At 47.7% G+C, this 12,672-nt stretch overlaps 1 protein-coding gene and 1 long non-coding RNA gene across 5 annotated transcripts in view; one reads left to right on the top strand and one right to left on the bottom strand.

Annotated features, from left to right (window-relative positions):
• Window positions 1-8,787, bottom strand: part of CLSTN1 (calsyntenin 1) — a 78,094-nt gene extending 69,307 nt beyond the window's left edge. For 3 of the 4 annotated variants that reach the window (XM_073903372.1, XM_073903371.1, XM_025855686.2), the window contains exon 1: window positions 8,480-8,786. In XM_073903372.1, the coding sequence (XP_073759473.1) occupies window positions 8,480-8,570 (91 nt within the window). In that variant the 5' untranslated portion in view covers window positions 8,571-8,786. Of the gene's footprint in view, window positions 1-8,479 lie in introns of all 4 variants that reach the window. The other variant, XM_073903370.1, reaches the window with a different exon arrangement.
• Window positions 8,788-8,978: 191 nt separating this feature from the next.
• On the top strand, window positions 8,979-11,091 carry LOC141374506 (uncharacterized). Its single transcript, XR_012381442.1, has 2 exons — window positions 8,979-9,357; window positions 10,796-11,091. It is a non-coding gene; the product is annotated as an uncharacterized lncRNA (long non-coding RNA).
• Window positions 11,092-12,672: the final 1,581 nt, after the last annotated feature.

Below are 12,672 nucleotides of genomic sequence, written 5' to 3'. Positions count from 1 at the left end.
CTGCCTTCGGCTCAGGTCATGATCCCAGGGTCCTGGGATCAAGCCCCACATCAGGCTCCCGGCTCAGCGGGGAGCCTGCTTCTCCCTCTCCCTCTGCCTCTCTCCCTGCTCATGCTCTGTCTCTCTCTGTATCTCTGTCTCAAATGAATAAATAAAATCTTTTAAAAAACTTTTTTTAAAAACTTAAAAAAAAAAGACCAGATAAATAAGAAATCGTTACTTAAGAATAAAATCAAAGGACGAGACAAAATAATTCACTGTAAAAAAACACACTTTTTAGCCAATTAGCAGAACAAAAATGTAATGAACGAAGAAACGTCATATTCTAAACTAGTTATTTAAGCATTCTAGCATTTCGGGGGCACCTGGCTGGCTCAGTCAGGTAAGTGTCCAATTCTTGGTTTCGGCTCAGGTCATGATCTCAGGGTCCTGGGATTGAGCCCTGCATCAGGCTCCACGCTAGGCGAGGAGTCTGCTTGTCCCTTTCCCTCTGCTCGCTGGCTCTCTCTCTGTCTCTGTTTCTGGAATAAATAAAATCTTTAAGAAAAAAAAAAAAAGAATCCTAGCATTTCATCCGTTTCCTTTCAAAAAGTTAAACCCTGCTCCTGGAAGCTGGAGGTTCACTCTGCTTGTCCCCCAACCACAGAGTCTGTACCTTATGAGCTTATTCCTCATCACAGCCAGAAATCAGAGCCTGGGGTTGGACGCAGGCTGCAAACGGTTTCAGCCTTTCTTAAAGTGAGAGGTGGTAAAAACAAAAGAGCTGCAGGGCTGGATGAGGCAAAGAGCTGAAGGACTGGTAAGCTTCAGACCTAAGGAAAGCCAACTCCAGTCTCAGTGTTTTTTCAGGAAAGTGTTGCTTTTTGTGCTAGCAGGTGCCCAGGCTGAATGATCAAATGTCAGGGAAGTGTGAAGAAATATCTGTTTTTACAGGGAAGGCTACTTAGGTGTAGAGGGCAGAACTTTCGACATTAGAAATGATACGGTAGAGGATGGTGGAGGAAGGGGCTGGTTGGATGAAACACCAATTTATCCCTAGAGCAGGAAAACATCAGCAACTTAAAACCCTTGTAAGAAAAGGCCGACAACCATGAAATATGTATCTGATTAGAAAAAACCTTCCAGGGGGCGCCTGGGTGGCTCAGTCATTAAGGGTCTGCCTTTGGCTCAGGTCATGATCCCAGGGTCCTGGGATCAAGTCCCGCATCGGGCTCCCTGCTCACCAGGAAGCCTGCTTCTCCCTCTCCCACCCCACCCCCCGCTTGTGTTCCCTCTCTCACTCTCTCTCTGTCAAATAAATAAATAAAATCTTAAAAAAAAAAAAATAGAGAAAAGCTCCCAGGAGCAATTACAGAGGTCAAGAGTAAGTGTAAGGTGGTGCAGCTACTCTGGGAAATGCTTCTGCAGGTCCCCCAACATGTTAAACAGTGACCATGCGACTCAGCAATTCCACTCTTGGGTGTACACCCCAGAGAACTGAAAATATATGTGCACACAAAGCCTGCACACAAATGGGCAGAGCAGCGTTATTCACAGTAGCCACGAAATGGAAAACCACCCAAATGTCCGCCGACTGATGAACACATCAACAAAATGTGGTCTATCCATACAAAGAAATAGTGTCTTAGTCTATTTGGGCTGCCAAAACAAAATACCATAGACTGGGTGACTTATGAACAACAGAAATTTACTTCTCACAGATCCAGAGACTGGGAAGTCCAAGATCAAGGTGCCCACATGTTTGAGTTCTGGTGAGATCCTTCTTCTGGTCTGCAGCTGGCCATGTTCTCGCTGTGTCTTCACTTGGTGGAAGGGACTAGGGAGGTCTCTGGGTTCTCTTTTATAAGGGAACTCATGCCTCATGAGGGCTCTACCCTCAGACCCTAATCCCCTCTCAAAAGCCCCATCTCCAAATACCATGATATTGGGGATTTGGTTTCAACATACGAATCTTGGAGGGACACAAACCTATGGCAAATATTATTCAGCCATAAAAAGGAAGGAAGTTCTGATACACGTTACAACATAGATGAACCTTTAAAACATCAAATGAAAGAAGCCAGTCACAAACAGATCACATATAGTAGGTGATACAAAATGCCCAGAACAGGCAAATCCATAGAGACAGGAAGTAGATTGGTGGTTGCCAAAAGCTGGGGAAAAGGGGAAATTAGAGTGACAGTTAAAGGCTCAGGGGCTCCTCTTTGGGGTGCTGAAACTGTTCTGAAATGAGGATGCCTGGCTGGACCAGTCAGTAGAGCATGTACCTCTTGATCTCAGGGTCGTGAATTCAAGCCCCACACTGGATGCAGAACTTACTTAAAAAAAAAAAAAAAACAAAACTATTAGGGGTGCCTGGCTGGCTCAGCCAGTAAAGCATGCGATTCTTGATCTCAGGGTTGTAAGTTCGAGCCCCACACTGGGCACAGAGCTCTGTCAGCTAAGCAACCAATTCCTGATTTCGGCTCAGGTCATGATCTCAGGGTCATGAGATTGAGCCCTGTGCTGGGCATGGAGCCTGCATAAGATTCTCTCTCCCTCTGCCCCTCTGCCCTCCCCCCGCCCCTGGCACCCCTGCTCATGCATGCTCTCTCTCTTAAAAAAAAAAAATAAAAAAGTTAAAAAAAATAAAATTTTTATGGGCACCTGGGTGGCTAGTTGGTTAAGCAGCTGCCTTTGGCTCAGGTCATGATCTCAGGGTCCTGAGATCAAGCCCCACATCAGGTTCCTTGCTCAGTGGGGAGTCTGCTTCTCCCTCTCCCTCTGCTGCTCCCCTGCTTGTGCTCTCTAATAAATAAAATCTTTAAAAAACAAATAAAATAAAAAATAACTTTTAATAATAAAATCTTTAAAACCCAGAATCTTAAAAAAAAACAAAACAAAAACAACTTTAAAAAAAGGGGACGAAGAGAGGACTTGGGGGGCACAGTCAGTTGAGCCCCTGACTCGGTTTCGGCTCAGGTTGTGATCTTGGGGTCCTGGGACTGAGCCCTGCATCGGGATCTGCACTCAGTGGGGGATCTGCTTGAGATTCTCTCTGTCTCTCCCCTCCACTGCCCACCCACACACATGCACGAGCATGCACTCTCTCTCTCTCTCTCTCTAATAAATCTTTAAAAAAAATAAATGAGGGGATGAAGGAAAAGAGAGTCTTCTTTTGCCCTAAACAATGAGTTTAAAGAAAGTACAGATCAAGGTAGACTTGAAAAGTAGCAGATTCTAAAAAGTTCTTGTCACAAGAGAATCACACTGGTCCAAAACAGATGGCTGAAAGATAATATTCACGTCTGACCTAAGGTAAAAAAGGAAAACACGATTCCTCCTTTACTATGGTACCACCTACTTCTTACCGGGGTTCTGGAATAGAAGATGTGTTTTATAGGTTTTTAAGATGTTCTCAGTTACTTTGAAGTAAATGAATTTTCATCTTAAACTTTAAAAATGAGGGGCACCTGGGACGCCTGGGTGGCTCAGTCAGTTAAGCGTCTGCCTTCGGCCCGGGTCATGGTCCCAGGGTCCTGGGATCGAGTCCCACATCGGGCTCCTTGCTCAGCAGGGAGCCTGCTTCTCCCTCTCTCTCCCTCTGCTTGTGCTCTCTCTGTCAAATAAATAAAATCTTAAAAATAAATAAATAAATAAATAATAAAAAATAAAAAAAATAAAAATGAGGGGCGCCTGAGTGGCTCAGTCGTTAAGCGTCTGCTTTTGGCTCAGGTCATGATCCCAGGGTCCTGGGATCGAGCCCTGCATCGGGCTCCCTGCTCGGCAGGAGGCCTGCTTCTCCCTCTCCCACTCCCCCTGCTTGTGTTCCTGCTCTCGCTGTGTCTCTCTCTCTCTCTCTGTCAAATTAAAAAATAAAATCTTAAAAAAATAAATAAATAAAACTTTAAAAATGAAAAAGCCTTGGCAACACATCTTGTGAAAAACTTTAACAATGATATCCTACAGCTAAATGAGAAAATGAACAAAAATACACCTAAAACACAGAGAAGAAAGGACCTATCAAATCGGGGACAAATGCAGTATCCCCATTCCTCGGTGGTGGCCCTAAGAAAGGATGGCCATAGCACATCATCAGCTCACAGCAGGCAAGGGAATGTCGTCAGTTTGAGGGTTCCCATCTCTGGCTCTTGCACAGTCTCTACTAATATCAAAATGTCGCTTTTGTTTTGTTTGTATACAGTGCTAGAACACAACGGCGTGTAAATCATTTCCCCCAATCTTGAATCCCTATTTCTGAAGCTGTACCAAACTCTGCATTTTGTAACAAATCAATTATCTTAAATTGCATTTATAAAAGATACAACATATCAAAAAAAAAAAGATACAACATATCTTCAAATACCTCTGCTCTTACCAAATCAAGACCACAGAAAAAGACATATATTTTTTTTAAAGCATAATGATCTTAAGCCCCAATTAACCAGAGTAAGTTAGAAATAGACTCTTGGTGATTTTCAGGATAATCAGACCTCCTATTTTGTTTCAACTCTTATAAATGAAAACTTTACCCTTGGCCCTGAAATTATATTTTCCTGCCTTAGGAAGCAACAATAAAAATAACTCAATCCTGGGGCACCTGGGTGCCTCAGACTGCCTTCGGCTCAGGTCATGACCCCAGGGTCCTGGGATCCAAGCCCCGCATCGGCATCTCGGGCTCCCTGCTCAGCAGGGAGCCTGCTTCTCCCTCTCCCTCTGCTGCTCCCCCTGCTTGTGCTCTCTCTTCCTCTGTCAAATAAATCATCTTTTAAAAAAAATAAAATAAAAAATCACTCAATCCTTTTTAAAAATGTCTTAAAACTTTAAAATCCTCACATTAAACATTAAGAGACGGTTTAATAAACTTAGCCAAGTCCTGAAACCAGTATCATGGAATTACAGCATTTTCTAACTTGAATGCAAAAATGTTTTATTTCATTAAAATTTCATTTATGGGTCATATTCTTCATATCTAAAACTGAAATATTGTTTTTTTTCCATTTAAAAATCAAATAGTACGGACACAGATAATGTATGATATGAACTTCTAAAACTTCCTTTTGCAAAAGAATTCCTATGAAACTGCTTGGTTTTATGCTTTTCTGCCTAAAAGGGGTCTGCAGCCAGAAGATGAACTCTAGTTAACCGAAGGTTCCAGTTAACTGAGTTAGAGCTCTTAAAATGCAATACATTCAGAATTATTAATATTTTATCATCTGGGGTGCCTGGGTGGCTCAGTCAGATAAGCTTCTGCTGTCAGCTCAGGTCATGATCCCAGGGTCCTGGGATAGAGCTCAGCAGGGAGCCTGCTTCTCCCTCTCTCTCTCTCCCTCAGCCGCTTCCCCCTGCTCGTACTCTCTCTCTCTCTGTCAAATAAAATAAAATCTAAAAAAAAATTAATAAATAAAAAAATTAAATTATTTTTAAAAATCTATCTTATTTCTTTAGCAGTTATAGGTCTCCTATTTGAAATAAACGACATTTACTCCCAGCAATACAACTGTTAGATTAAGTATAATATTGAAGTCTGTATTCAAAGGACTTTTCCTCAAAGTTACTTCTGAAAAACAGGGTAACAAATTAAGAAACCACTTTCCAAAAAAGCAGAGAATTACAGTATTTTTAAAAATTAGACTCAGGGGCGCCTGGGTGGCTCAGATGGTTAAGCGTCTGCCTTCAGCTCAAGTCATGATCTCAGCGCGCTGGGATGGAGTCCCACATGGGGCTCCTTGCTCAGCAGGGAGCCTGCTTCTCCCTCTGCCTGTCGCTCCCCCTGATTGTACTCTCCCTCTCTCTCTCTCTCTAGCAAATAAATAAATACAATCCTAAAAAAAAAAAAATTAGATGCAGAGTGGTAGCCACAAAGCTACAGCCTTCAAAAGCTGCTACAGATTTTTACGGTCTAATATCCCCAACACCGCAATCAAAGATCCTTGAAAAATTATCTACTAATGAATTTCAATATCGTAATGCAGAATTTAGGTTTGTTTTATAGTCTGTAATGCCTTTTTCAGTATATAACATTTATCTGTCAGATGAAAATTAGGACATAAAAATACTATGCTGTCGAAACTGAGATAAGAGTTGTCCAGGATTCACATGCGAACAAAACAGATCAAACACCTCTCCATCTCGGGGCCTCTGTCCTAGTGAGGGGAGACAGACAATGAACAGAATAAGGCTGTTTGAATGGGATCAAGTGCTATGGAAAGAGAAAAAGTAAGGCAGGGAAGGGAGGGTTCAGGGGATCAGAGAGAGATGAAATTTCACAGAGGATGGCGAGGGGAGGCCTCACTGAGAAGTCTGTGTGCAAACAAACAGGACAATAACAACGAAAATTATTTCTTTGGCTTTGAAATACAGTCCGTGCTCGCATTAAAAAAAAAATATATATATATATTCATAAGCTTTCTATATGCTCCATTTCAATTTACTGTTTCTTGATCATGGACTGACTGGAGAGAAAGCAGGCAGCCTAGGGCATGCCAAGGATGTGCCTAATATTTTGATTTACTCGATGTTTTTGAAGAACGACAGCTACAAATTAAAGTGAAATTCGGAGTTCTCTATTAAACAACTAATTAATAGTCAACATGCAATTTATATTACAAAACCTAACATTCTCTCCAGCAATCTATACGTGATATTTATCCCATTAATAATCATTAGAGGTAGCTAGAGTACGGCCAGCAGTTCATGTCATACTGTCTTAGAGCAATAAAAAAGTCAGAATATTAGTTGAAATGATCACCTTCTAAAATGAGCCCACAGAAAGTGTCTCTACAAATTGCATACTTACATATAAAATCCACTTGTAACCCCCCAAAATGAAACCATTTTATTAGCATTTCTTGTAATACTCACAAGACATTTTCTACCTTGCAGGCTGGGGGAAAGAAAAAAAAAAAAAGAACCGAATAACTGATGTCTAAACTGTGTTTTTATTTTGAAGACTAATTATTCTTAAATACTATAAATGCACCAAGAAAAGCTTAGAAAGTCAACACATCTTTCACGTAAGAGTTCTGTTAGTCCACCACAATGAAGATATTTGATAGCTGAAATTTATATTTGTTGAATAACCCAAGTAATTCAATAATGAATAGCAAATGGAGGTGAATGGACAAACAAGAAAATACGGATTTTAACAAGAAATGTTATCACTGACTAAATATATTTGAACTGTTCCCAAAATACTCAATCCAAGCACATATTTTTGTGAAATGTGTGGGTTTTCCCCAAGACAAGCAGAACTCTGACATTTTCTCTTGGATATATTAGACTTTCAGACCTCCATTCCACATCTGGAAAGAACATTTCAAACTCAGCTTGATGTAACTTTTAAAAATCAAACTGAGAGCGATTAGATACTTAGTGACTGAGACTTGACTATGACACTCAACAATGTTAGAAACGAAGTATTCAAAGTTTATCAGCCCCAATGTGAAGATGAACACGGAACAAAAGACGCATTTGCCTCTTCCGCCCTTTAATTTGTGAACACCATACTTAACTCCGTCTGTCATGCCAAGGAAGAGAAAATGAGGGTTTTTTTTTAAAAGCTTGCTAATATGAAATATGACCGTTTCATTTAGATTTCCGTCAGCTCTCCCCCCCAGATTTTTTATTAAAAATAAAAAAATCAAAAGAATAGATCCAAGTCCAAGTCCTCTATTGACTACACCTAGATTACTTTGCTCCAAGGCCAAGGAAAATGTTTACGATTCCAAGATCCATTCGGAAGCAAGTATCTGCAATGCGTAAGCTTTTCGTTGGCAAGATCAGTCAATATCAGAAAGCGTGTACTGTTTAAAAGGTTAAGTGGATGAAGGTTAAAACAACAACAAAACAATTCACTAAGAAATATTTTTCTGCCAAGTAACCGTACAATAATGTCAGCCCTGAGGAACCGGAGAGGTTTCTGTTGAGGGTGGTATAAGCCCCTGAACGATCTAAATCACCGTCAGAAAAACTGCACCAAGGTGTCAGGAGTGGAGGAGATGCAGATTTCTAACGCGGGGTGAGCCCGCGATCGTAAACCTCATCACAATTTCACCTTTGGATGAAACGTGGGTGGGGAGCGAGAAGTTTCAGCTTCTGCTCGTCTGAAAACAGACAAGATTTAAAGAACCCCGGGAGGAGGCGGAAAGGGGCGAGGATGCGGTGTCCGCGGTGCAGCAGCAGAGAACCGGGATCCTTGGAAAGGGATGCGGAGGAGTGGGCTCTTATGTAAGCACACACCAAAAACTGTGCGTGCACCCCCAGCCTGATGCACATCTGAGCACACAACACACGCACACGGCCTCTCACCGGGGTGCACCCCCGCCTGCAGCCGCTGCGGAGGAAGGGGGACCGACCCCTGGGCCCGTCTGCACGTCCCCTCCAGACCCGCGCAGCCGCCACCCGGGGCTCCGGCGCCCCGCCCGGGGACGGAGCCCGGCTTCCCCGGCCCCCCGCGTCCGCCCCGACTCCCCCGGACCCGCCCTGGCCCGCCGCTTACCTCGCGAGGCCCAGACCCCGCCGCCGCTCAGCAGCCCGGCCAGCAGCAGCCAGGCGGCCGGGGCCAGCGCGGGCGCAGGGCGGCGCAGCATCGCTCCGGCTCCCGGCGCCGCGGCCGGCCCGAGGCGGGAGCGGCAGGCACGAGCGCGGGGCGCCGAGCAGGACTCTCGCGGCCCGGAGCCGGCTGCTTCGCGCCGCGGCGAGTCCGGGGTACGACGAGCCGCCGCCGCGACGCTGGGCCGCGCGCTCGGGCCGCGGGCGCCCTCCCCTCCGCCGAGGTAGCGCTTGGTTGGAGGCGGCGGCAGCAACTAAGATGGCGGCGGCGCGCTCTCTCGGGTCCGGCGAGGGTACCGGCGGGGGCGGGGTGGCGGCGGGAGGGGCGCGCGCGCGCGCGCGCGCGGGAGGGGCGAGGTGGCGGCGGGAGGGGGGCGCGCGCGCGAGGGAGAGGTGGAGAGGGGCGCGCGCGCGCAGGAGGGCGGGGGAGGGGCGCGCGCCTCGGATCGCCGGCGGAGCCCGGAGCGCGCGCCCGCGGGTCCGCGCCTGGGATGCCTCCCGTGCGGCGGCGAGATGTCTGGGGGCTGCACCCTTTGCCCCCGCTGCGGCCGAGAGCATCAGCCCCTCATCGCCACGCGCGCCCCCAGGCTCCGGAGCCAAGCGAGCGGTACCCTGGGGCCAGCGCCGGCCTTTCAGCCCTTCGCAGCCCCAGCCCCGAGGAGGGCAGACCCCTCTGGAGGGTGCAGCTGGGGCCCCTGAGCGCCAACACGTTGGGCCCCTTCGGGCAAGGCACGTCGCCTCCCAGAGTCTTGGTGTCCTCTGCTGCCAAGTGGAAGTGATGACAGGGAGCCTGCGGGGTCGTGAGAGGTTTTCAAGGAGATGGAGGTCAGCGAAACGCGCTTTGTAAACAGTCAGGGACCGCGCAGCACGTGCTGCCGTGGTTCCGCCCTGGGAGGGGGTATTAGCTGCCCCAGGGAGTCCGTCCGGAATTTGTAAATCCAGATCCCTTCGTCCGCTGGAGAAATCTGTGATGGCTGTTTAAGGACGGCTTGTGCGTGCCCTTTCTAGATGATCTGAGTGTGATGCCAGTGGTCCCTTAGAAATGCAGAGATCCAACTGGATAAAGAAGGGTTCCTGGGGGGGGGGCTTGAGTCCTCCTCTTCTGTCCTGGTTCCCCCACCTTCCTTCGGCCCCTGGGACCACCCCACGCTAGAGGAAAGGACTGGCACAGTCATGGATGGACCCCTCGGCCAGGCACTGTGAGACATTGTTGGCCCCATTTTGCAGATGAGGGAACAAAGACTGAAAGGCAAAATGGCATCCCCAGTTGCGACAGCTACAGCGAGAAGAACACTCAGCCATCAAGGCCAGGGAGGTGACATTAGGGAGGCCCCAAGAGCAAAAGCTAAATAACAGTAAAATGTGAATTATTCTAGACGGTGCTGCAAGAGCGATGGAAGGTGATTGGAACACTGTGGTTGTCATAGCCGTGAAAGCTGAGAGGGTCTGGCAGGCTGGTGGGCTTTGTGAAGGCCAGCTTGGGGTGGGGTTCAGGAGGGGGGCCCTTTTGGGGGCTGGGAGAAGTAGGAGGAGAGCGGAGGATTTATTTAGGAGGGTAGTGGGTGAAGAGCCCACAAAGTAGATTCAGGCCAGAGTGTGAGGTGCCTTCACGGCCAGATGATGCTCCGGGCCGCAGGAGGACCTTGAACAGCCGTGAACAGAGGCCTGATGTGACCTGATGGGAGTCTCAAAGCATCCTGCAATGGAATATGCTCCTCCCTGTCCTTTGTCCCTCGAAGGCATCCTCTAGCAAAGCCTGCAGATTCCATCTCTTCTTCCCCTGCCACCCCCTTCCCTGGGTCCAAGAGGACCAGACTCCCCTTGGGTGGACCCCTCCCAAGGTACCCGCCTGGCCCCTACCATCTCCAGGCCTCACAGCTCCACTCCTTTCAGCCAGCACTGCAGAGTCATCCTCTCCGAGCCTCCCCCGCCAGCTCCTGCTAGCTCCTCGTTGCCGCTTTATCTGGTCCAGACAGCTCTGCCAGGCTTCCCACCCCTCAACCTCAGGCCCCACCCAGCTGACCTCAGGACCTGCTCTCTCAACACAGCCTGTGCTCACGTTCATTTCTGCCCAGGGCCAGCATTATATAGCACATCCTCCCCCACCTTTGCTCGGAGTCAGACCTGGGCTATCTCCTGCAGGAAGTCCTCCTGAGCCGTCAGGCCAGCCCGAACCGGGCAGTCCAGGATTGACAATCTGTCACTTTGTGCCATTGACTAACTAACCCGTGTGTGTCTTTTTCTGCTCCCCACTATGTTCTAGGGGAAAGGACCCAGACAGTACCAGACAGGAACTCTGGCTGCTTCTACTATGAATGATCTCGACAAGTCACGGAACTTTGAGTCTCTTTCCTCACCTGTCAAATGGGATAGCAATACCTATTTCCTGGAGTTGTCAGGATTAAATGAGACGATGCAATGAAAGTGCCTCACAGAGCGTAGTACATAGTAGGTCTGAACACATAGGAACTTCTTTTTTTCCCCTCGGGGACCTTCTGAGCTGCTTGTGTCTGCTAAACATACAGTAGGCACTCAATAAATACTCAGCAATGAACTCAATGAATTCCTGTATTCATTTTTGTACTGTGGAGATCACACCTCGGAGGATAAAAAACATACCCTGTAGGTTTCCAGGGACCTTTGAGATTTACAAAACATAAAGTCAGAAAGGTATAAATCTCAGACCTATGTCTTGAGACAATAGGCTGATGCCAAGAGGGAAAATGTAATGTATTCAGTTCCATCAGAAACACAAACAAAGGCTCTTTGGTGTCTGGAATCCTGATCCCTTTATCTTCCTACCCTCACTGTCCCTTAAAGAAACAAAGAGGTAGATCAAAAAGGTTCGGCGGCAGGTGGGCAGACAGACGGCCGGTGAGCTCAGTGCAACCTGCGCACGCTGAGATTTTGCCCACAGGAGAGTTCGTCCAGCTGCAAGGCTCAGCTTGAGTGTCTTGGAAGCCAGGAAAACCAGTGAACTCGGTTTCCAGTCGGCCTGACAATAGCCTTGGCCATATTGGCACTTTGCAAAGGTCTCCACGTGATGGATTAGTTAATCCTCAAAATGGCCCTGAGATGGGGATCGATCCAGCCTTAACAGCTAGCAGAGAGGGGCCCCTCCTGAGCTGAGCCAGCCACTGAGAGAGCAGCACCAGGGGGGCCCAGAGCAGTGGGAAATGAGGCAGCACCCCAGGTGTGTCCTAGTCAGGGTCAGACATGGGAGAGTAAGGAGGGGGCTTTGATAACCAGGCCAAGGAAGACTTGAGCTTTTGAGCATATAGTCAACCCATCTGTGCAATAGATAGAAGAACACAGAATTTCCAGGGTGCTGCGTCTTTTGTAATGATTCCTGCTAGTAACAACAGTCTCCACTAAGCTCTTTACCGGGGACATTTCATTTTGCCTCCAGCAACCTTTCCAGAAGGTGCTTTTGTGCTAGATGAGGAAAATGTAACATTTGATAAAGAGCCCGTTGTTAGAAAGCAGGACACCTGGGATTCAATTTCATGTAGGTCTGAGCCCCAAACAATGCCTCAGCCCCTACGTGAAACGACACAACAAATACCAAAGGGGGGGCGGGGAAGCCCTATGCAAGATCCCGCAGCGTGGAGTCATCAGCCTGGGCCACCAGAGTCAGAGGTGGGGCCCTGCCACCTTCTGAAGCCATGGGAGGCATTCTCATCCAGCCTGGGTTTCTCACCAAGACAGTCATTCCCAGGTCCAGAGTTGCCGAGAGGAGGAAACATGGTCGCATGCAGGAAAACTCTTGGCCAGGAAGCTGAACCCCTTTCGGGTGGCGTGTTAGGACTGTAAGCAACAGTGTGCCCTATAGGGGCCAGTGTTGGTGGGACTGAGCTAGAGGGGTAAGCACTCATTGTGGCCACTATGAATGATATGCTTGAAAGTTGACCCACTTTAAGGATGCAGCAGAATGTGGCTGTGGGAATTTTGATGAGAGCCACCAATCAAATGCCTCCAAAATACTAAAACCACAACCCCCAGCACCACCACTAGGGTCCCCCTGGAGCCCCCGAAGTTTCAAGATCTGGCCCTGTCTCTGCCTTCTGGTGGCCTGGTCAGGTGTCTCGATGGCTGTAAGAAGGGATAGTTGATGAGGGGCAAGAGCAGCAGAGACTCCAG

The sequence above is a fragment of the Callorhinus ursinus genome, unplaced genomic scaffold (genome assembly GCF_003265705.2).
Source record: "Callorhinus ursinus isolate GAN/ISIS: 27379988/994484 unplaced genomic scaffold, GSC_fseal_2.0 scaffold18, whole genome shotgun sequence".
NCBI lineage: Eukaryota > Metazoa > Chordata > Mammalia > Carnivora > Otariidae > Callorhinus > Callorhinus ursinus.
Note: the sequence above shows the minus strand (reverse complement) of the source record. Positions and strands in the feature narration are given on the sequence as shown.